Raw genomic sequence first — 24,597 nt, 5'->3', positions numbered from 1 at the left:
CTCACAAAGGAACATAAACTCTCCGAGATGCTCCTGGAGAAGCTTGAACACGGTCAGGCTGATCTTTCCATTGCCACCGAAGAAAGCCTCGCGACTGAAGGCCCCCTTGCGCTCCAGCGTCCACACATCTATCTCTTCCTGGCAGTAGGCGAAAGTGCAGTGGCCAGAGTACCGACACTCCTCCTCAGCAGCAACGTCTGCACACAGCGGAGAGAAAGCCAGTGAGCACTCAGCACGCAGACGGCGTCCTGCGACAGCGTCAGGCAACACACACTCCTGCCCCTGCTCAGCATGGATTACTTTTTCAAGACCAAATCCCTTTTATTTTGCCACAGTGGTAAAGAGACCACTTGGAATAGCCGCATCCCAGTATCGAAGTGCCTGGGTTCAAACCCCAGCTCTGCTGCTGATTCTAACTGCGCCCTGCAAAGCGGCAGGTGACGGCTCAAGTGCTTGGGTCCTTGCCACCAAGGTGGGAGACCTGGACTGAGTTCCAGGTTCCTGGCTCAGGCTGGCCCCACCTTGGCTGTTACAGGCATTTGGAGCATAACCAACAGTCTGTCTCTTTCTTCCTTTCAAACAAATAAAAACAGACAACTTTTTAAAAAGCTCTGATACTCTCATGTACTCCATTTAAGTTTTTTAAAATTCATTCAGAGACACTCAAAGTTCATTCAGATGAAGGTGTCTGCCAAAAATGAAAATACCAAGTTCTCCCAAAAGCGTATTAAATACAGCAACATTCTCGAAGCTTAGCTCCGTGTACAGATTCAGTTTAGACTAAGTCAGACACATCAAAGCCTGAGCCAGTTTTCAGATTAAAATCTTGTTAGCTCAGGGGCCAGCATTGTGGCATAATAGGTTAAGCTTCCATCTGCAATACTGGCATCCTATCTGGGCCCCAGGTCAAGACCCAGATGCTCCCCTTTCAATCCAGCTCCCTGCTAATGTGCCTGGGAAAGCATTGGAAGATGGCCCAAGTCCAGGCTCTGGCCTGGCCAGCCCCAGCCACTGCAGCTGGTTGGGAGTGAACCAGTGGATTCAAGATCTTGCTCTGTCTCTTCTCTCTCTGTAACTCTGCCTTCCAGGGGAAAAAAAAAAACCTAGTTAGTGGCTTGGGACACCAGCATACCATTTCAGTGCCAGTTCAAGTTCCAGATATCTGATTCCAATCCAGCTCGCTGCTAATGCACCTAGAAAAGCAGCAGACGGTCCAAGTGCTTGAGCACCTGCCACCCACGTGTGTGACCAGCTTGGAGTTTCAGTTTCCTGGCTTTGGACTGGCTAAGCTCCAGCTGTTGTGGGCATTTGGGGAGTAAACCAGCACATCTCTCTTACTCTCTGTTCATCATTTTGCCTTTCAAATAAGTAAATAAATACATAAATCTTAAAAAATAGCCTTTATTTCCATAAACTACAAAATATACACACCATGGTAAAAACACAAGTAACAAATAATATTTTTATTTATTTATTCTATTTTATTTTTTTGACAGGCAGAGTTAGATAGTGAGAGAGAGAGAGACAGAGAGAAAGGTCTTCCTTCCATTGGTTCATCCCCCAAATGGCCGCCACGGCCAGAAGCCAGGAGCCAGGTGCTTCCTCCTGGTCTTCCACATGGGTGCAGGGCCCAAGCACTTGGGCCATCCTCCACTGCACTCCCGGGCCACAGCAGAGAGCTGAACTGGAAGAGGAGCAACCAGGACAAAATCCGGCGCCTCTACCGGGACTAGAACCCAGGGTGCCGGCGCCGCAGGCGGAGGATTAGCCTAGTGAGCTGCGGTGCCGGCCAAGTAACAAATAATATTAAAACAACTGAGGTGTCAGACGAAAGAGCCTGCTACTGACTCTGTGTAAACATGTCCAGTAACAGTCAGTACTGCACCAGCTGCTGCATCATTATGCAATGTACACCAACACAAGCAATCACGGCACAGACCTTTACATATGTAATATGGTCCTTCATAATTTGTTTTAGTTGGTCTTGGGCGTATTTTTTTCCATGATTTATCTTCCACATTCTTTATCCTACCAATTAAAACGTCTTTCTTACACTTATGATCGATATTAGCATGGTAAGTGAAATCCATTAACTTAGGGCCTGAAACAGACACAAAGAGGACCGTTCACGTGCATCAGACAAGCATTTCATCGTGCAGACACATTTCTAAGACGTGCGCAGATAAACATCTATTACTAAAAACACAGTAACCACAAGAATCTCATTTTCACAACCCCAACGCATCAGCAGGCCATGAAGGTTTTGTCTTTTATGCTGTTTGTCAGATGATAACGCCAGTCTATCAACACCAGTCCTGCCAAGACACATCCTTACTTAACCATTAGGGAAATAATTTGGATAGGAGTCCCAAGGGCTTCCACCAGCAAAGAACACTGTTAAACACAAATCTAAAAAAGAAAATGAAGTTGAGTTCACAGCACAAAAATATGTGTGGATCTCATTTTTTAGGGGTAAAGCTACAAAATAAACCAACAGAAAGTACTTTAGTTTTCAGAAACACTCTCTGAGAATTCTCACATTCTTTAACGTATACTTGCAACATAAAGAATTTCATAAAATTTTCAACTTTCAAGCTTCTAAGTCAGGTAAGTGTCCAACTGCACACAGGTCTATGAATGAAATTGTATCACACAAGGGGAGAGACAAAGATCCCAAGTGAGAAACCGCTGCTTCCTTCGGAAGAATCAGAGCAGGGACTGCGGAGCCACTGCAGCTGCTAGTTTTCAGAGGCGCCTGAAACACCCCGGCGATGGACTGGCTTACTGCCCCTACTCGCTTGTCTGGTCCTCACCTGATTTTACAAAACAGATCTGGCAAGCTTGTCTCAAGTCATGGGTTCCTTCCAGGGGATGTCTCGGAGTCACTGATGACGATGGCTTAGTGACTGCACTTGCGAAAATGTTTCCAAAGTCATTTCTAGGCTGACTTGAGATTCCCAGGAAACTCTCAGAAGCAAATAAACTACCTGGTCCATTCATCTGCAAGAAGAATGAGAAATAAAAACAAAAAACAGGCAACGAACATTGTATCGTCACGGAAGACAGGAATGGGATTCACGTGAAGAACAAGACATGCTTCCCTGAGGTCAGCAGCACGCCCTCTTGGGCACCCTGCCACACTGACACTGTCCTGTCTACACTGTCCTCTCCGTGGTTGCCAGGCCCCCCCGGGTTGTTCAACACAACAGGTAACCGTGACCATGCTCCCAGGACACTCACACCTTCCACGCCCTCTTTTCTTCCAGGTATCTGTGCCCTGCGCTCCAGCCTCTTAAGCTGTCTGCAGGGGGACTCGTGTGCTAAGACAGATCCAGTCTTAAACACAGAGCACTTTCTACTGGATGTTCCAGGCTGGTCTTTTAACACTAGTTCCCACGGCACACACAGAATTCAAGGGAGACCATCATGCTCAATCAAGCAACTGTTACTAAAGTCAAAGACCTAGCTTCCATTTAAGCGATGTATTCACAAAAGAGGAAGTGGCACTTACAAGTAAAAGGGAAGAATTACTGTTGTTAAGCGTTGTTCCCTCTCTAGAAGTTGAGGTGGACAGATCTAAAATAATAAAAAAACTTCAACAGACCTTTTCACTCTAATCACGCAATAAGAACATCAGGGCTCGGAGCTCACTGGCTATGGCTCCCCACGTCCTCTCCCTCCCAGGTCCTGGATGCTTGCTTGCTCACTACTGACACTCAGCAGGGCTCTGCAGGATTTCTTTCCTCTACAAATAACCCTTAGTCAAGCAAATTGAAATCAAAAGCTATTTTCAGAGAAGTAAGCTAAGGCAAGGCTTGCCAAGTAGGACTGTTCAAAAGACTACGTAAATTATTCACGTTCAGACTGAGAAGAGAGCAGCTCCTTTAAAAAATATAAAACAGGAACTCATCATAACACCAAAAAAGTCATCAACTTCACATCCTTTCTCCTTCTTAGGCTACCAACGACTTCCTCCTTCCCTTTCTGTCTCCCACATACTTTACTCTCTTCAACTGAAAATCTCTAACTCAACTGTTCAGATTTTTGTTCTTTTAACCATTTCACAGTGACTCAGAAAAAATATGAAGATATTTCTAATTGTTTAAAATATATATACATATATATGTGTGTGTGTGTGTGTGTATATATATATATATATATATGTATAATCCAGGAGTATAGAAACAGGAATCAGACCCAAAACTCAGCAATCCCCTGCAAAATTACCGCACCGGCCACCATCTGCTGAGCTCCATGGATGAAGCACCCAACAGAGCCAACTCTTAGCACTTTGAACACAGACCTTAAGTCAGTAACTGCCTAGTTCATGATCTCAAAGGACAACCGTCTCCAAGACTGATGAAGATGGGACAGACCTTCACTGAACAATGCATTAAAAGTCCCTTTGCACCCCAAAGTACCCCCCATAAACCCACAAACATTGTTATCTCACATCTCTGCCCCCTGATAGCCAGAACGGCAGTCAAGTCAAGGGGAATTCAAAATGAAGGCCCCGTCTTATATTTTAGCTACAGTGATAATAATTCAAGTACCTATGATCTATACTTCACTAAATCACTGCCCGACACAATTTCCATGTTTAGAAAATGAGCTACAATCATTTATAATTTAGGTTGGATTCTTACCTCTTTTGGATTCACTCACTGAAAATGAATTTAAAGAAGAACAGAAATCTTCCAGGGATGAGGTCAAAGGCGGATACAGTTCTGAAAAGGAGAGTGGAGGAGCGTACCTCGCCCCGATGGGTAAGGTTCCTAACAGAGACGGCGAAAAGGGCAAGCTAGGGGTGACGCTGGCTGTCGGAAGGGGTCCTCTCACTAAAGCTGGAGGCTGGAGAAGAGAAGAGATCTGGTCACAATTCATGAAACTCTGTCACAAATTTGGCTCAACTACACTTCAAACACTCCCATTTAAAAATAAATCATTACAACGGATGATCACATTACATAACAAAGTTTAACATCAAGATGCATTACAAGAATTTTAGCTACAAAATCTGTTTTCTTTCCAGCCCAGTTTTTTAAAGGTTTGAAATGCAATCTCTAACACTCTTTTAATCCAAATGTTACCCTTGTATCTCATCAGCCAAAACGCCTTTGTGATTCCTAACCCTTCCCCAACTAGAATGCTCATAAAAACTGATTTTCCTTTTTTTCCTTTTTTTTCCCTATTAAGCTTTGTGATAATGGGTCTCAAAATTCTGTGACAGATTTGCGGTCAAGTTGTTTCCATTAAAAACTAGTAACTTAAAACTGCATGCAAACACAAGAAACAAATGGTCCACAAAGATTCTCCTTTCCTTCTGATGATGCACTATTATCATTAGCCAGGCTTCTACTATCAAACGTAAATGGCCAACTGAGAAAACGAGTGATGAGACCGTTCTTCCACCAGTGACTTAGACTGGGGTGGCAGCTAACAGGGTAACATTCATTTAGCCGTCTGAGCTAAGAATCTGCAGGACTGAGGGGAGGGGGACAGGGCTGGAGAAGCTCATGAGCTCTCTGCAGGCGTGACTCACAAGCTCCAGCTCTGCCTTGGCGAGTGCTTCCACGCTGTCACTGCTGACATGCGTCCCACGAGCTCCATCCATCCTTACACCTCTCAGACACACCCTACTGTGAGGCCACTGCACGGGCGGGGAAGCAGAGGGACTGAGAGCCCACACAGACCCCCACTGTCAGCCAGTGCTAGCTCTCGGCCAGCGAGGGAGGCACTGATCTCGCCGACTTCACCTGCCCTGGAAATGGCTCTGCATTTCTCCCCCCATCGCCAACCTGAGACTGCTGCTGCTCCTATCTTGATACGACATATGGCAGGAGTCAGAAAACTCCGGAAAAACAACTCACCGCCGCCCTCAGAAGAAAGGAGGGACGCTGACACTCACCATCACGCTCTCACTGGCTTCAGGGGCAGAATCGAGGAGGTCATCGATTTCGTCTCCAAGGATCATGTCTGCATCATCTAAAAACATGTCCTGCGCAGCGAAGGGCGCCTGCCCCCCGTTGGCCAGCACTGCGGAGGGCAGGGCACTCTCTTCCACTTGCAGCGGCAAAAGAGAAGCTAGGGGCGTCACAGCAACCGAGGCCAGCTCACTTCCAACGTCATGAGGAAAGCTGGACGCCGGTAAAGAGACGGCAGCGACGGCCTCGTGCCTCGGAGGTACCAAATCTGTAACACGGATGCAAAGGCACTCACTCTCCGCCCTGTGCTTACAGGACACCAGCGGCTGACAGTCAGTAACAGAGACAACCACGGGCCGGAAAGCAACCATGGACGCAATCACACTCTTGGCATCAGTGACCACAGTGACCTCACTTGGCAACTGCATTTTGTGTCTAAAGTATCAAACTGGGGACAGTGTTCTGGGAAAACATACCTGCTTCAATATCTTCCACAGAATAATTCAAAGCCTAGAAATTAAACCAAACAATAGATCATACTATTTTCAGGATTCTAAATATATAAAGCATATACATGTATCAAACCACTCCATCGTACCCAATCAATATAAGCTATTTCCATGTATCTGTTAAGTGTATTTTAAATAAAAATTAACTATAAAGCAATCCATAAAACTTACCCTGAGAACAATGCAGGTTTGCACAAAAGTAAGACTCTCTTCCAACTAAGATCCAAGAAACAAAAGGACTATGCAGACTTGCATGACACGAGGTACTAGTCCAGCAGGCCCACTGCTGAGTCCCTGGGGGACACCTCTCCCCAGAGGGCAGCCAGCAAAACACCTGGGAGGGCACCCTGTCAGTCACCCTGCAACTCACAGTGGCCGCTAGCATCCAAAACATCCAAAACGCCCCAAGAAAGCTAACCTTAAAAAAAATATTGTTAATTGTTTAGCCCAATGTCTCCCAAGGCTAGTATTTAGTCCTGAACCACTTTTTTTTTTTTTTTAACATTTCTTTCTTATTCTATTTATTTGAAAGGCAGAGTGACAAAAAGAGTCAGAGAGAGAAGAGGCGGAGGGAGGGGGAAGAGGAAGACAGAGAGAGAGATATCAATCTTCTAAGCTTGATTCACTCCCCTAGATAGCCACAACAGCCAGGGCTGGGCCAAGATCAAAGAACTAGCCAGGAACTCCATCTGGGTCTCCCACGTGGGTGTCAGGAACTCAAGCATTTGAGTCATCACCCTCTTTTTTCCCAGATAAACTGGCAGAGAGCTGGATCAGAAGCAGAGTAGCTGGGACTCAAATTAGCGCGCCAATATGCGATATACACGTGCCAAGCTGTAACTTAACCCGTCGCACCACAGTGCCCATCCCCAAACCACACCTTTCCTAATAAAGCCTCACATCTCTCGCCATCACGTAAAATGTTCCAGGGGACTTCAGGAAGTAAGAATAAAACATATTACTGTACTTGTGTTGTTTTATTCAAGAGGCAGAGAGACAGACAGACACAGAGAAAAGAGACAGATGGAGAGCTCCCATCTGCTAACTCCCCAAACGCCCAAAAAGGCCAAGGGGCTGAAGCCAGGAGCCAGGAACTCAATCCAGGTTTCCCAAATGACTGACCCACACCCTGCGACCTGAGCCATCACCACTGCCTCCCATGGTGCACATCAGCGGGAAACTGGAATGAGCACAGAGCCAAGACTGAAAACCAAGCACTGCAATATAGGACGCAGGTGTTCAAAGCAGCGTCCCAGCTGCTAGGCCAAAAGCCCACCTCAAATAAAATGAACTTATTTTTCATTTTATTTGAAAGGCAGAGAGACAGACAGGCAGAGATCTTCTAGTGGCTGGCTCACTTCCCAAGGGCTCTCAACAGCCAAGGCTGGGCCAGGCTGCAGCCAGGAGTCTGGAACTCCAATCAGGCCTCAGATGTGGGTGGCAGGGACTCAAATATTTGAGCCACCATCTGTTGCCTCCCAAAATGTCCACTGGCAGGAAGGAGCAGCAGAAGCAAAGTAGCCAGGACTCAAACCAGACACTCCTGAGGGAGGAGGGTGTTCCCAGCAGGGACTGATGGCAGTGCACCACACACCCACCCACTTTCTTTTATGAAGTGTTAGGAAGTTATCACTAATTATGTGTCTGAGGAATAAAAGTGTCTCAAAAAATATAAGGCTCTTCAGGAATTTTATACATATCTATCTTATATTTTTATAAAATTATAAATATATAAAAATATTTTATTTTTTATATTTTCTATAGAAAATGTATATTATGAAAAAATTTCAAAATTTCTGCATCAATATAAACTTATCTTTTAATTCCACTTTTCCATGAATTTTTTTTAAGATTTATTTTATTTATTTGAATTACAGTGAGAGGTAGAGCCAGAGAGAGAGAGGTCTTCCATCCACTGGTTCACTCCCCTAAATGGCTACAATGGGCAGAGCTGAGCTGATCTGAAGCCAGGAGCTTCTTCTGGGTCTCCCAGGCAGGTACAGGGGCCCAAGAAGTTGGGCCATCTTCTACTGCTTTCCCAAGCCATAGCAGAGAGCTAGATTGGAAGTAGAGCAGCCGGGACATGAACCAGCACCCATATGGGATGTCAGCACTACAGGCCAGAGCTTTAACCAGCTGTGCTGCAGCCCTGGCCCCCCAGGAAGTTTTAGAGTCCCCTCATAGATACCCACCACAATCATTAAAGGCAGAAATGCTGGGGCTGGCATTGTGGCACAGTGGATTAAGTCAGTGCTTACAATGCTGGCATTCCATATCTAAGTGCCAGCTGAAGTCCCAGCTACTTGGCTTCTAATCCAGTTCCCTGCTAATGTCCGTGGGAAGGAAGAAAAATATGGCCCAAGACCCTGGCTCCTCGCTTTGGCCTGGTTCAGCCCTGGCTGTTGGTCATTTGGGGAGTAAACCAGTGGATTGAGGATTCCTCACTGTCTCTTCCTCTCTGTCATTCTTCCTTTCAAATAAATAAATAAATCTTAAAAAAAGAAAAAAAAAACTGCTGATGCATTCATCCTTTCTTTTAATTAAGATTTTTAAAGAAATAACAACTTTACCTTGGTAGTCCCATCCCCAGGACCCGATTTTAATGAGACCTGGAAAAAAGCAGACACAGATGTAGAAACAGAACTGACTCCAAGTTACAAAATGAAGCAAAACCATCTACGGCAAGAAACCCCGCTTACCTCAGCTCTAACATATGCTTTTCTTATTTTAAATCCCAATTTCTGAGCCAGCTCCTGAGTTAGTTTTATTACATGTTCATCCTGAAGAGAGGTGTACAGTTGATTACCAGTGAGTTCTATGTACAGCAACCAAATGTGACACCGCTGTAAACACACCTGCTACATCAGCAGCTACACGGGCCACTGAGGGCTGCGTGGAAAGCGTCACTCTCTAAGTGTGGTTTTTCCACACAGGGCAATAAACGGCTATGCTGTAAAGAAAACTACAACATAAATCCCATACCTGTGGCACCGCAAGGGAGCACTTTGCTACAGCATCGTAGGCTTCTTTGTATCGTCCCAAATCACTCAAAGCCTTCGATTTCCGATACAGAGCTTTGCAGTTACTGGCATTTAAACTGAGGACTGCATCACAGTCTTCTAACACTTGATCATGGAAACCCTGGTGTAGAAGACCAGAGAGTAAGTCACAAACAGCTCATTTCCTACACTGATGCCCTCCTAAAAACGAAACCACATTCAGACCCCATTCTATGACCCTCTTAAAACTCAACGTCCTAGTATCTTCTTCGCTTTCATTACGAAGTTTCAATACACAAAAATGCAAAGAATATCATCAATACCCACACACTCGTGACTCAGACCAGACACATGTTAGTATCCAGCCAAAAGGCCTCCGATCAAGACAGAAAGCTTTCTCCCCCGAGTTCACCCCAGGGGTCCGTGCCCCATCCTAGTCCCCTCCCCACTTCATTTACCCTTTACTGGAGTACATTAAAATGTCAAATGGAAATGGAACTGCCAAACACTACCAGAAATTAGAAGTCATCAGTGAATGTATATTAAGAAAGATCTAGGTGACAACATGGACACTTTTCTTAAAATCATGAGTAAGTTTTGTCATATGTCCACAGTGAAAATTATAAGCACATAAAAATACTGTTTTCAAGCTCAGAAATGTGAATAGCTTGTGTCAATTCCTTTGAAGGCTAATTATGGTTTTGTGCTGAGCGCTCTCGAGAGGCTAAGTAAATCTCGACCGGAAGCACACCGTCCACACGGACACCTGAAGAGGCGCTGGTCACACACTGCCCCTGCCAGGCTGGCTCCCATCAACAGGCACAACCCCAAATACTCAACAAGACTCCTTAAAGACGATAACAGACTCTTTTTTAAATCCCTAAACATTTGTCATAGCCGATTTTTGAAAGTCTTAGGCCACGTGCAAAGAAGCTAATGTGCCTTTCTTAAAGAATGAAATTAGAAAACTGACTTTTTATCAATGTGCTGTCACCGAAAAAAAACTTTCTGTCTAGGAATACTGTTTAAAAAAATGACAACTCACCATATTAGAATAGCAGGCAATACGGTTTATATGCAGTTTTTCAATGATTTCCTTAGGGATTAAAATTTCTTCAGACTTTGCATAATTAGCTATATTCAAAGCTTCTGTGTACTGGCTTATTGAGCTTTTCCAATCACGCTCCCGATACACATCATTTCCTTCATTAAAAAGATTTCTCACCAGAGCATGCAGATATACCTAAAAATGAAAGTTACCACTTGAAACCCTTCACAAAGATAAAAGGCAAGCAAAAACAGTGACAGCCACACAGACAGAAAGCTAGAGTTCCTACCCACTGGTCACTCCCCAAATGCGTGCAATAGCTAGGCCTGGGCCAGGCCAAATTCAAGAGCCAGGAACTCAATTCAGGTCTCCCTGTGAGTGGCAAGAAGCCACTGAGCCATCACCTGCTGCCCCCCAGGGTGTGCATTAGCAGGAAGCTGGCATCAGGAGCGGAGCCAGAACTGGAACCCAGGCTCTCCAATAGGAGACGTGAGACACAGAGCTGTGGCCTAACCGCTAGGCCAAACGCCTGCCCAGTAGATTTTCATTTCTACATCTAAAATTGCAGAAGAAACAACTGGACAGAACACGGCACTGCTGTCTCACTTAGGGACTCTATCTGGCTTAATCTTTTTTTTTTTTTTCCAAATAGATTTCATGTGTTTACTTGAAAGTCAGAGTTATAGAGAGGCAGAGGCAGAGAGAGGTCTTCCATTCGCTGGATCATTTCCCAGATGGCCACAATGGCCGGAACTGTGCCGATCTGTGCCGGTTCTGTCCCAGTTGCTCCTCTTCCAGTCCAGCTCTGTGCTGTGGCCCGGGAAGGCAGTGGAGGATGGCCCAAGTGCTTGGGCCCTGCACCCGCATGGGAGACCAGGAGGAAGCACCTGGCTCCTGGCTTTGGATCAGCGCGATGTGAACCAATGGCAAAGACCTTTCTGTCTGTCTCTCTCTCTCTCTCACTGTCCACTCTGTCAAAAAAAAAAAAAAAAAGTCCTCTCCCCAACATAAGATCAGAGTCAACTCTTTTTTGTCTCATTTTATGAATTCACCTTCATAAATATTTCTGTTTACAAAATTATTGAAGAAAACCAAATAGACCAATAATAACTATTGATCTAACTTATGCAACTTAACCTAAGCCCCACGTGGAAAAGGGAAAAAAGAAATGTTCCAGGTGGTTCCTAGCAGCCACACATGGAAAAGGGAAAAAACGTTCCAGGTGGTGTCTAGACTAACAATCACACAATACTTCATGATTCTAAATCTGGAGAAAAGGATGAGAGAGACCGCAAGGGGAAGGAAGGAGAGAGGCAGAGAGAGCGGCGCTCAGAAGCAGCAAATCCCTCAGAAGCAAAAAGCTTGGCAAGGCAGGGCCCATGCCCGGGCTGTGTCCCTGTGTCTGGCGAACGTGTTTTTCACCAGCTCTTCCCTCTGCTTTCCCGGGCCCCCGTGACTGCTGCCACCACCGCTGCCCACCCCATACAAATGCAGGGTATGCCCCGCAGCCCTTCACCATCAATTCTGTGCCACTTATCACCCACAAAACGAGGGGTAGCTCCCACACACAAGGGCCTGGCAAACTCTTCCTGGGAATGGCCAGTCAGCACTGGGGCTTCTCCGGGCCACGTGGCCTCGGTCGCAGAAGCAGCCGTGGATGACGAGTGTGGTTCTGCTCCAGTAACACTCCATCTGCAGAACAGCCACAGCCAGGTCTGGCCCCGGCCCGGCCCGGCCCGGCCACAGCTGGCAAAGCCACCTGCACGCTTTCAGTCAGACCTTCCCACCCAGAGTGCTCACCGCATACTGTTCCTGCGTTCCCGGGTACGACAGCGGCGACCTAGAGAACAAACACCCTGTGGTTAGCGCTCTGCTACCGGGACTGGCCGGACCAGAAGTCATCTTCAACCGGCAGTTCTTCTGCTGGTTCAAAGCACACCTTAAAGACTTTATTTCTTTACAACATTTCTACATGACTGCAGGCGGGAAGAAGAATCTACACTATCCCTTTGTATTTTCTTAAGTATAACACTTTCCTTCCAAATCCAGTTCTATTAAAAGAAGGCCTAATTCTTCAAATGCCAAAAAGGTTTAAAAATAGTCCTGAACCGCAGACTACCTGACCCAGTTTACTGCCGCCTGCACGGAGAGGTCTCCCCCACAGGAAGCAGCGGAGGCCCGAGCACAGACAGGCCCAGCCGACCCAGCATGGTCCCGGATACACCTCGACAAGTCCAGCTACAGCCCACACCCCAGTGGGACCACATGACCCCAGAGATCCTCTGTGCCAACGGACGTCCACATCCGTCACTTTTAATCCGGCAGGCCTGTTCTTACGAGTGAACAAATCCAAAAGCCTCAGACTGACATTCTGGGGCAGCCTACAGGTCTTGAGTCCTAAAAGCCAGCAACAGGAAGACCCACCTTAACACAGAGTGCTCAAATTGACAAGGGAGAGACTACTGCTGGCACAGACATATGTAATTTCTAACTCCAGAGGTTTTTTTTTTTTTTTTAACATTTATTTTATTTATTTGAAAGAGTTAAAGAAAGAGGTAGAGACACAGAGATTGGGGTCTTCCACTCACTGGCTGACTCCTCAAATGGCCCCAACAGTGGTGCCAGGGCCCAAGAACTTGGGCCATCCTCCCCTGCTTTCCCAGACACATCAGCAGGGAGCTGGATTGGAAGTGGGGCAGCCAGGACTTGAACCAGGACCCATATGGGATACTGGTGCTGCCGGCGGGGGCTTTAACACACTGAGCCACACCCCCGGTCCCCCCACGAGTTTTTCATCTGTACACAATGTACAGCCACATTTAAAACGAATTCCTCTGGGACGAGAAGAGAAGGGGTGAATTCCGAAGCTCTTACTGTATGAACTGCAGGCCTTCCTTAATGTTTTGCTGCCTTTTTCGTCTCTCCTCGGACACACTGGACATGTTATCCCACACATCCGCTTTCTACAAGAGCAATCTGGAAAGAAACAAGACACAACATTACTTAAAGTAGCAGGCTCCTGGACACTGAAAAACACCGGTGATCTGAGGCCACACCACACCGCTATAGACACACGTCCATCTCTAAGCAGGGTCCAGGGGTCCGGCCACCAGGCATCTTCTCATAAAGTCTGGAGTCTCCTGTGCTGTACATTTATGGCCTTCACAGCCTGTAGCTTCAACAGCTTTGCAGATTTTCTGTCGTTCCTGAACAGGGCCTTCTCTCCCCGTCCTTCTTCTGCCCTCAGCCACGGGTTCTGTTCCCAGGCTGGCCACGCAGAAGCTGCCCCCAGAACAGGCCCAGCCTTGTTTTGCTTCCGGAAGCTCCCAGGAATGAAAACACTTGCACCTCTGCTCGCCTGCGAGGAAGTCCAACTTCCCCGTAAGCAGAGTCTACATCTTACGCATGTTTTGTCGCACAAACTTCCAAAATAATCCTCTCCAGTCCAACTGATAGAATACTGATGCCAACACAAAGACGGCAAGTGCAATTTTCCAGCTGGTAAGGGTTTACCTCCAACTCAACACTGGTAAATGTCCACACACATCGAGGCTGTTGGCGTCCACTCCCTCCGACCAGTGTTCCCTGAGCAGTTCCCAGCAAGCACGGTAAAGAGGAAAGAGCTGTGACAAATCACCTCCCAGTGTCCTAAGCCAGGGTCTCTACCAGAGCCCTGGGCCAGGTCACGTCCTGCGGGGCTGTCCTGTGCACTGCAGGATGTTAACAGTATCATTGGGAAAACCAAAAACGCCCTTCAGGTGTGGTGGTGGGAGGGTGGGGGGCGGGGGTGCACAATGCCCCTGAGCGCAGGGTGACTGAGACATGAAACTCATAGCCCTCTTCTCGCCTGAGTCACACATTTGGGCCTGGTGACACAAAGGGGAGTCCTACACGCCACAAACGCACAGCTCAAGTTTTTTACTTTCATTATTGCTTACCATTTGCAGCTGTATGTATTTATTTACTTGTTTATTTAGAGAAGCAGAATAACGACAGAGAGGGGAAGAGAGAGAGAGAACTTCCATGTGCTGGTTTGCTCCCCAAACACCCTCAAAATGGCACCAAGTGGGGGTCAAGGCCAGGAACTAGGAAACTCAATCCGGGTCTCTCCACGTGGTGGCAGGGACCAATCACCTCACAGAATCTGCACTTGCAGGAAGCAGGCATCAGGAGACAGGACCAGGCACTGGACCAGGTACTCTGATAGAGCACAGGGCATTACTTAACAGGGCATCTCTAAGCCACTCACTCCTGCAGTTTTATACTTGAATCTACCAGTTTTTATTTTTATATTTAAATCTTTTTCAAAGTACAGGGGTGGGGTAGAGATTGAATTGCCCCACAGGTCGCTAACCAGTCCTAAAGTTTTCTTCTTTTAAATATTACGATTTTTTTTTTCAAAATATTTATTTATTTATTTATTTGAAAGGCAGAGGTACAGAGAGAAAGGGGGGTGGGGGTGGGGGTGGATCTTTCATCCACTGGTTCACTCCCCAAATGGCCGTAACAGCTGGAGCTGGGCCGAAAGTAAGCCAGGAGCTTCTTCCAGGTCTCCCCCGCGGGTGTGACAGAGAAAGATGACTGAAGTTACCTAACTTGCTGTCTAGCAAAGAGGAAGCAACTGAATAAACTGTGCCAGAATGAAAAACAGCAGATATAACAGCGGCCAAAACAGGAGCCTGGTTTTTTTTTGTTTTGTTTGTTTTCTGGTAAGTGGGGAGCAGGTGCATGTATCTGCATATTCGTGGGAATATACACGAATCAACTCCAGATGGTAGCAGGGAAACTATAGCAGTAAAAACCTGGGGGCCAGGACAGGCAAGCCAGCGGCTTTTCATAGTGGAGTTTAAAAACTGTTTCTGTGAGCCATGCAAATGAATACCCTGGGAAAATCACAGCATTCTGAAGTCTCATAGCCTCTGAGCTCTTTCTTGGAAAGCTGACTCCAGAATCATCTGGGTTTGCCTCCATTTAATGTAATGAGGGCTGATCTATTTAGAGTGAGAGCTTTCAAGAGCAAGAGCGGCAGCTGGGGTGCCTCTGCAGTTACCCCAAAGGGACTAAAGGAAGGCCCAGGCCACCACCAAGCCCAGGCTCTCCAACCAACACCACACCCTTGTCCCAGTTGTGTCGGGAAATCAGCTTGCAGTTCACTCATAAAGTAAGTCCATGGCTAAGCAGGGACTCTAGGGCAGCGATAATCCACCAGGTTAATAGCCTTAGAGCCGATTCAACAAAGTGTTAGAAAGCCTTGAACCGCATTCAACCTCTGACAGACAAAGGACGTGTGGAAACGCTGGCAGCTCAAAGAGTGATCCGAAGCAAGTAAGACACCGATGTCTTTAGGGGCAGTAGATATACTCCTCTTTAAAATCTGCCAACATGGGGCTGGCGCTGTTAAAGTGCCGTTAAAGCAGGTTAAAGCCCTGGCCTAAAGCGCTGGCATCCCATATGAGTGCCAGTCCCAAATGCTAGCTCCACTTCCGATCCAGCTCTCTGCTATGGCCTGGGAAAGCAGCAGAAGACGGCCCAAGTCCTTGGGCCCCCGCACCTGCGTAGGAGACCCAGAGGAAGCTCCTGTCTTTGGATCAGCGCAGCTCCAGCCATTGCGGCCAACTGGGGAATAAACCAGCGGATGAAAGAACTTTCTCTCTGCCTCTGCTTCTCGCTCTGTGTAACTCTTTCAAACAAAAGAAATAAATCTTAAAAAAAAAAAAAAAAATGCCTCACTCCAGAAAGTTCCTTCAGTCAGTCCCAGGTAACCACTGTGGTATCTGCACACCACAGATTAGTGAAACAGCCTCTGCTCCAACTTTTTTTTTTTTTTTTTTTTTTTTTTTTTTTTTGACAGGCAGAGTGGATAGTGAGAGAGAGAGAGAGACAGAGAGAAAGGTCTTCCTTTTTGCTGTTGGTTCACACTCCAATGTCCACCGCGGCCGGCGCACTGCGCTGATCCAAAGCCAGGAGCCAGGTGCTTCTCCTGGCCTCCCGTGCGGGTGCAGGGCCCAAGGACCTGGGCCATCCTCCACTGCACTCCCGGGCCACAGCAGAGAGCTGGCCTGGAAGAGGGACAACCGGGACAGAATCCGGCACCCCAACCAGGACTAGAACCCGGTGTGCCAGTGCCGCAAGGCGGAGGATTAGCCTAGTGAGCCGCGGCGCCAGCCCTCTGTTCCAATTTTTTTTTTTTTTTTTTTTTTTTTTGACAGGCAGAGTAGACAGTGAGAGAGAGAGACAGATAGAGAAAGGTCTTCCTTTGCCGTTGGTTCACCCTCCAATGGCCGCCGCTGCAGCCGGCGCACCGCGCTGATCTGATGGCAGGAGCCAGGATCCAGGTGCTTTTCCTGGTCTCCCATGGGGTGCAGGGCCCAAGCACCTGGGCCATCCTCCACTGCACTCCCTGGCCATAGCAGAGAGCTGGCCTGGAAGAGGGGCAACCGGGACAGAATCCGGCGCCCCGACCGGGACTAGAACCCGGTGTGCCGGCGCCGCAAGGTGGAGGATTAGCCTATTGAGCCACGGCGCCGGCCTTCCAATTTTTGAAATGTTTTCTATTTCTTTAAGAGGGGAGAGAAAGAGACGAATACTCTCCCATACGCTGCTTCACTCCCCAAACGCCCACAAGACCAAAGCCAGGAGCCAGAAACTCAACCCAAGTCTCCCATGGGTGGCAGGGACCCAGCTACAAAGCCATCACCTGCCGCTCCCAGGAAGTGCATTAGCAGGAAGCTGGACTGGAAATGGAGTCAGGATTAACTCCCGCGCCAGTGTCCACCCCAGCCCTCTCTTCATCAGAGAAAAAGATATTGTATAGATCATCTTACTTACAAGTTCTGTTAAAGCTTGGCCTCAATTTTTTATTTTTTTTTTTTAAGATTTATTTAGGCCAGCGCCGCGGCTCACTAGGCTAATCCTCTGCCTGCGGCACCGGCACTCCGGGTTCTAGTCCCGGTTGGGGTGCCGGATTCTGTCCCAGTTGCTCCTCTTCCAGGCCAGCTCTCTGCTGTGGCCCGGGAGTGCAGTGGAGGATGGCCCAAGTGCTTGGGCCCTGCACCCCATGGGAGACCAGGAGAAGCACCTGGCTCCTGGCTTCGGATCGGTGCTGTGCACCAGCCGCAGCAGCCATTGTGGGGTGAACCAACGGAAAAAGGAAGACCTTTCTCTCTGTCTCTCTTACTGTCCACTCTGCCTGTCAAAAAAAAAAAAATTATTTATTTTTATTTGAAAGTCAGAATTACACAGAGAGAGAAGGTAAGGCAGAGAGAGAAAGGTCTTCCATCCACTGGTTCACTCCCCACTGGCTCAAGGGCCAAAGCTGCACCAATCTGAAGCCAGGAGCGAAGAGCGTGTTCTGGGTCTCCTACGCGGGTGCAGGGGCCCAAGGACTTGGGCCACCTCTACTGCTCTCCCAGGCCATGCTTGGCCTCAATTCTAATGGAGGAACAATTCTTCAAAATTAACTGAGCAGCCACCTCTGTTGAAAAGGTGCCTCGGGGCAAGTGCCGTGGCGCAGCACGTACAGCCACCGCCAGCACCCCATATGGGGCCAATTTGAGTCCCAACTGCTCCACTTCTGATCCACCTTCCTGCTAATGCGCCTGGGAAATCAGCGGAACATGCCCGAGTGATTGGGCTTTAGCTGCCCACATGGAGACCTGGAGGACGCTCCTGGCTCCTGGCTTTGGCTAGGCCCAGCTCCCCCCTTTGCGGCCCTCTGCGGAGTGAACCAACATATGGAAGAGTTTTCTCACAATTCTCTGTCTCTGTCTCTGTCTCTCTCTCTGTAACTTCGCCCTTCAATAAATAAATAAGTCTTAAAAAAAAAAAAGGTGACTTAGCACTGAAGTGAGAAGGAACTTCTTCTCCATTTCCCTCATGGCAGCCACTCGTTGTTTTCAGTCCCCTGTGTGTTCTGCCAAGACACTCTGAGCAACAACTCTGCAGCCTGACTTTGGTGGTAGTTACAGGAATCCATGCATGGAATAACACTGCACAGAGCTACACCAGTGCACACGCGCACACACACACCCAGGAGCTGGGGAACACCAGCGGCTGTCGCTTGATCAACATCTTACACTAACCTCCATTTCCCAGTTGTGATGTGACAGACTACAGTTATCCGTCACCACTGGGGCAAGCAGGGTGAAGGGTTCACGGTACTCCATGTACTACTTTTGCAACTTCCTGTGAGTCTATAATTATCTCAAAATAAAAAGTTAAGTGTTCTGTGCCTACATACTTTTCTCGATACACCATGGCAGCCAGCACATTCTGCACCCCGTTTCTCGCACGCCACATCTCATCTGGGAGGTCATTCCACATCCAGACGTGCTAGCTGCTCTACAAGGCACCTGCATCTAAACTGAAATAGACGCCTATGTGAAGGACATTGTTATCTGCAATGTTTACAAGTTCACCATCTACACACGGTATTTTGTCTATATTCAAGTATCTCTTTAAAGAACTTTTTTATTACATTAACTGATTTTTGAAATTTTTTTAAGATTTATTTATTTGAAAGTCAGAGTTACACACAAAAGGAGAGGCGGAGCCTTCCACCTGCTGGTTCACTCCTCAACTGCCCACAATAGCTACAGCTGCGCTGATCCAAAGCCAGGAGCCAGGAGCTTCTTCCAGGTCTCCCACATGGGTGCAGGGGCCCAAGGACTTGGGCCATCTTCTACTGCTATCCCAGGCCATAGCAGAGAGCTGGATTGGAAGAGGAGCAGCCGGGACTAGAACCAGTGCCCATATGGGATGCCGGCGCTTCAGGCCAGGGCTTTAACCTGCTGCACCACAGCACTGGCCCCACTTTCAAATAAATAAATAAATCTTTAAAAATGAATAACGTCTGTCAGACAAAGGCTTCACACATTTGTTTACTTTGCCAGTTAGTGGCAACATACAGCAAATGACACCACTGAGCTAAAATGCAGCAGACCTAGCATTTCACCACTTCACTGAAGAATGACGAGCCGTGCTCACCACTCTCAACCAGGAGACGTGAGTCTGTTTCAGCAGTTAGCACAGCTGAGCATCTTCAGCCTGTACCTTCTTCTTCCCCAACGAGCTGGTCATGCCTTTTGCTCATTTTTCTTACAGGTTGGGCTACTTCTTTGAAAGGCAAGAGACAGAGAGCCCCCATCTGCTGTTGTACTTCCCACTTGTAGGCCAGACAGAAGCCAAGCACTAGGAACTCAATGTGACCCCCTGCTAGGTGGGGACACCTGACTCCCTGCTGCCGCCCAGCTGTGCACTGGCAGCGACCTGGAACTGGGGAGTGGAGCTGGGCCTTGCAGCCAGGCCCTCTGATGCAGGATGCAGGAGTCTGCTTTGCCAAATGCTCACCCACAGCTTTTCTCCTCCTCTCCCGTCCCTCTCTCTGTCACTCTGTCTTTCAATTAAAAATGAATAAATCTTTAAAAGAGAAAACACTGAGAGCCATCGCTGTGGTACAGCGGGTTAAGCCACCACCTGCAGTACCAGCATCCCAGATGGGCACCGGTTCACGTCCCAGATGCTCCACTTCCAACCCATCTCCTTGCTACAGCACCTGGGAAAGTAGTGGAGGAGGACCCAAGTCCTTGGGCCCCTGCACCCACATGGGAGACCTGGAAGAAGCTCCTGGCTCTGGATCAGCCCAGCGCCAGCTGTGGCAGCCATCTGGGTGTGAGCGGGCAGATGGCAGATCTGTCCATCTCTCTCTCCAATAAAGAAATTTTGAAAAAAATGTTAAAAATAAAAATTTTCCCATGTTTCCTTCTAGTGCTTACTGTTTATTTAAAATATTTTTAAGTATAATCCATCGTTTCACTGCTAGGAGTAATGTATGGCGATAAATCTTCCTCTCTCCTCCCTCCCAAATAGCTACTCCATTACCAAGTACCTACTAGAAGCCCCATCTGCCACACACTGATCTGTATAAGGACGCCTTTATCAGGCACTCATGCTGGGTTTTGGCGACTCTTACTCAGCATTTCTGGCTTGCCACAGCTTAATCCTACGCCCTCTTCCAAACCTAACCAGCAGTCCCATCCTTACTTTGCTAATGAAACCACAGCCCAGCAGCTGCTCATGAGAAAGCTGGAGCTGCCCACTCTTTTTTTAAAAACAGTGATAATGATTACTGTTGTTTTTTTTTTGTTTTTGTTTTTGTTTTTTTTAAGGTTCATTTATTTGAAAAGCAGAGTTACACAGAGAGGGAGAAACAGAGATCTTCCATCCACTGGTTCATTCCCCAAATGGTCACAACAGCCTGTGCTAGGACAGACTGAAGTCAGGGGCCCAGAGCTTCTTCTGGGTCTCTCACATGGGTGCAGGGTCCCAAGTACTTGGGCCATCTCCCACTGCTTTCCCAGGAGCATTAGCAGGGAGCTAGACTGAAAGAGGTAGGAGCAGGCCCAGCCTTCTACACCACTGTGCCAGCCCCACCACTTCTCTGTCTTACACTCCACACCCAGCCAAGCACAGACAAAGCCCACTGATGGTGACACTGTCACAGCACACAGAGGACATCCCAACTCTGCCCACCTCTTACGATCCCTCCGCTCTCCCCCAGTCCAGGCCACACCATCGCTCACCTGGATCAGTCTACAGCCTCCTCTCTAGGAATCTGTTCTCACATCCCTGCTCTCTCCACTGTGTCCTGCCCTCTCCACTTCCAAAGTAAACTAAGAGGGAGGCCCTTACGAAAACACAAGTCAGGGGGCGGCGGTTGTGGAGTAGCAGACGAAGCCACCACTTAGGACGCCAGCATGCCATATGGGAATGCCTTTTTGAGTGTGGGCTGCTCCACTTCCAATCCAACTCCCTGCTAACGTGCCTGGGAAGGTAGTGGAAGATGTTCCAAGTGCTAGGGCCCCTGCACTGCCGCCCATGTCAAAGACCAGTATAGAGTTCCCGGCTCCCGCTTTGACCTGGCCAAGACCTAGCTGTTGTGGCCATCTGGGGAGTGAATCAGCGCACAGAACATCTTTCTGACTCTCCCTCCATCTCTGTTGACTTTCCTTTCTAATAAAATCTTTAAAAATACATACACACAGTCACACATACACTATTGCTTAAAGCCCTGCAGTGGCTTCCCAGGACACCTGGAATAAAATCTCACGTCCTTACCACGCCTTGTCAGACTCTAGCTCCCAAGCCTGTCCATCACACCCCTCAGGTTCACTCCTGCCACACAAGGCCTTGGTGGAGTCCCAGAATGAGTCAAGTACGCTCTGCTTCTGAGCCACTGGGCTTGCCGTCTCCTCTGCCCAAAATGCACTTCCCACTCCTTCAGAGAGCTGGCTCCTCCTCAGCCCAGAGCCTTGGCTTCAATGTCATCTCTAGGGGCCTTCCTTCTCCTCATCCACTCTCACTGCTCCTATAGTCCTGACTGCAGGAACAGCATCCGGTCCAGGTCAACACACACTGGAGAGGAGGGGCGAACGAAGTGACCAGGTGTAAAGAGAACGCTGCCCACCAGGCTCTCAAGACCAGGAGTCAGAATCAGGTAAGACAGTTCACAAAAGGCAGGCGTGACAGAGGAGGGTAGCCAGCAGCAATGAGGGGGTGCAAAGAGCTGGCCATGGGTGGACCAGTCCTCAACCCTTTGGGGAAGCAATCAAAACAGAGGGAAACAACTGGGGACAGCAACCGAGAGGAAACCAAAATGGTAGGAGGCTCCCAAGGAGTACAAACATCAGCTGCACTCGCTGCCTCTTCTCAACTAACAAGGGACCGAGGAAGGAGAAGAGCTTGGGACAGTACATTTTCTTTTCTTTTCTTTTTTTGGACAGGCAGAGTGGATAGTGAGAGAGAGAGAGAGAGAGAGAGAGACAGAGAGAAAGGTCTTCCTTTACCGTTGGTTCACCCTCAAATGGCTGCCGTGGCTGGTGCATTGTGGCTGGTGCACCGTGCAGATCCAAAGCCAGGAGCCAGGTGCTTCTCCTGGTCTCCCATGCAGGTGCAGGGTCCAAGGACTTGGGCCATCCTCCACTGCACTCCCTGGCCACAGCAGAGAGCTGGACTGGAAGAGGAGCAACCGGGACAGAATCCAGCGCCACGACGGGAACTAGAACCCGGTGTGCCAGCGCCGCAGGCGGAGGATTAGCCTAGTGAGCCGCAGCACCGGCCATGACAGTACATTTTCAAGCCAGAAACTCATTTAAATAGGAATTTCATTAAATTAACCAAACTCTTGCAAGCAGGAACATCATCTTTCTGCATCTGCTGATTTTAAACTCCTTCCTCAGACAGAAGTTACCTAAGGACGCAGGGAACCTTGGATGTGAATCGTCATTCTCTAGGGACTTACTCAGAGTCTGCTAGGTGAAGCTCACCGTGCTGAAGTCTGGTACGATGCCTGTAAGGACACACACACCCTCACACAACAGCGCTGAAACCAGCTCCACAAACCACCAACTGCAGCACCGGGACAGACAGGGCAGGCACGCCCACTCTTCTGCCAGGCCCTGCTAAGCGCTCCGAAAGCACAAGTCCCTTAATCCTCCGTGTAACCTGGAGTGAGAGGACCCAGGAGAAAGCAAACACGAAGGGATGCACCTGGCCGGGATCACTGGGCTGGGAAGGTAAGTGGCTGATCTCGCTATCCTGCAGGCTGCGTGCCTGGGACGCCCAGAGGCGGCCAGCACCCATCTCAGGTGGCGCCCATTTGGGCTCTGGCAGACAAGTGAGCACTTGAAGGCCACTGAGAAGGGTTGAAATATGCACACACATATACACACACAGAGGCACACTCGGGACGTCACCTAGAGCAGCTCCGACAAAGTAGAGGATTTGCTGGACTGCAGAGAACACATCACCACTCCAGGGAACCTTCTGGTGGGATCTAATGCAAATCTTTAATAAACACTACACAGAGTTACTCACCAAACACACGGAGGACCAGAAAACTGTCCCAGTAATGTCAGTGCAGCGGTCACCTGGCAAAGCGGATCTTTTTTTTATTTTTTATTTTTAAAGATTTACTTTAGAGGCCAGCACTGTGACGCAGCTGGTTAAAGTCCCAGCCTGCAGCACCAGCATCCCAAATGGGCACCAGCTGGAGTCCCAGTTACTCCACTTCGGATCCGTCTCCCTGCTAATGTGCCTGGGAAAGCAGAGGAGGACGGCCAAGAGGTCAGCACCCACATGAGAAACACACAAGAAGGTCCTGGCTCCTGGCTTTGTATCGGCCCAGTTCCAGCCATTTCGACCATTTGGGGAGTGAACCAGCAGGTGGAACACCTCTCTCTCTCTAACTCTGCCTTTCAAATTGTCGCTCCCCGTCTTCGTGGAGGAACGACACAGGACCCTGCGCTGTTCTTTCGTCTGCTCGGCCCTCCCCGGGTTTGCTGCTGGTTCTTCCCGGGTTGGCTACCGACCCTTCCACCTCCGTGGAAGGGCGGTTCCCCCTGGCCACTTTCCCCACTTCCGCAGGGGAGTGGCACACCGCCGGCCGGCTTTCTCGGGGGCTGCACGGGTGTTCCTTCAGCTAGATGTTCCCCTTAGATGTTCCTGGTGCATGCCGTCTCTCTCCTCTTTTATAGTCCTCCTCCGCCAATCCCAACTCGGCTGCCCACACGCCGAGTACGCTGCTCTCCTCCAATCAGGAGTAGGTCCTACAGTTTATTGGCTGAACTGGAGGCAGCTGTGTAGAAGCTGTTTTTCTCCTCTCCCAGCGCCATATTGTGGGAGAGCAGATGCATAGAATAAGTCTTAATTCCAGCAACTCAGTCCAGTCCGGGTTGCTCCCCACACAAATAAATAAAATAAATCTTTAAGAGAAAGATTTGAAAGGCAGAGTTACACAGACAGACAAGTATCTTCCATCCACTGATTCACTCCCCAAATGGCCGCACTGCCAGTGCTAGGCCAGGCCAAAGCCTAGAGCATAGGACTCCACCCTGGTCTTCCACGAGGGTGGCAGGGGCCCAAGCACTTGGGCCATCACCTGTTGCCTTCCCAGGTCCATTAGCAGGGAACTGCATCGCAGAGCAGCTGGAACAGGCACTTGTACTTCTATGAGATACTACAGCCTATAGAAACACAACACCGGCCCACACAGTCTGTCTGTGTAAAAAGGCATCACAAGGTTTCAAACAGAAGTTATCATCTCCATTCCAAAGCAGGTT

At 48.5% G+C, this 24,597-nt stretch overlaps 1 protein-coding gene across 12 annotated transcripts in view; it reads right to left on the bottom strand.

The window, feature by feature from the left end:
• The window catches only part of ZC3H7A (zinc finger CCCH-type containing 7A), a 45,213-nt gene that overhangs the window by 15,648 nt on the left and 4,968 nt on the right, over positions 1–24,597 (bottom strand). For 5 of the 12 annotated variants that reach the window (XR_016226224.1, XM_070064995.2, XM_070064999.2 and 2 more), the window contains exons 2-14: positions 13,355–13,456; positions 12,281–12,320; positions 10,478–10,675; positions 9,416–9,574; positions 9,133–9,213; positions 9,004–9,042; positions 6,401–6,434; positions 5,909–6,192; positions 4,647–4,851; positions 3,512–3,576; positions 2,814–3,000; positions 1,940–2,101; positions 1–197 (exon numbers count right to left, since the gene is read on the bottom strand). Coding sequence is in view for 11 of the 12 variants with exons in the window: in XM_070064995.2 (XP_069921096.2) it covers positions 1–197; positions 1,940–2,101; positions 2,814–3,000; positions 3,512–3,576; positions 4,647–4,851; positions 5,909–6,192; positions 6,401–6,434; positions 9,004–9,042; positions 9,133–9,213; positions 9,416–9,574; positions 10,478–10,675; positions 12,281–12,320; positions 13,355–13,422 (1,719 nt within the window). In the remaining variant the exon portion in view is untranslated. Of the gene's footprint in view, positions 198–1,939; positions 2,102–2,813; positions 3,001–3,511; positions 3,577–4,646; positions 4,852–5,908; positions 6,193–6,400; positions 6,435–9,003; positions 9,043–9,132; positions 9,214–9,415; positions 9,575–10,477; positions 10,676–12,280; positions 12,321–13,354; positions 13,457–13,541; positions 16,643–18,561; positions 18,843–22,778; positions 22,803–24,597 lie in introns of those variants that run through there. The other 7 variants (XM_089321684.1, XM_089321688.1, XM_051847818.3 and 4 more) reach the window with 7 other exon arrangements.

The sequence above is a fragment of the Oryctolagus cuniculus genome, chromosome 19 (genome assembly GCF_051225735.1).
Source record: "Oryctolagus cuniculus isolate XC-2025 breed Fujian yellow rabbit chromosome 19, ASM5122573v1, whole genome shotgun sequence".
Taxonomy (NCBI): domain Eukaryota; kingdom Metazoa; phylum Chordata; class Mammalia; order Lagomorpha; family Leporidae; genus Oryctolagus; species Oryctolagus cuniculus.
The sequence above is the reverse complement of the archived record's forward strand: the minus strand, read 5'-3'. Positions and strand labels throughout refer to the sequence as shown.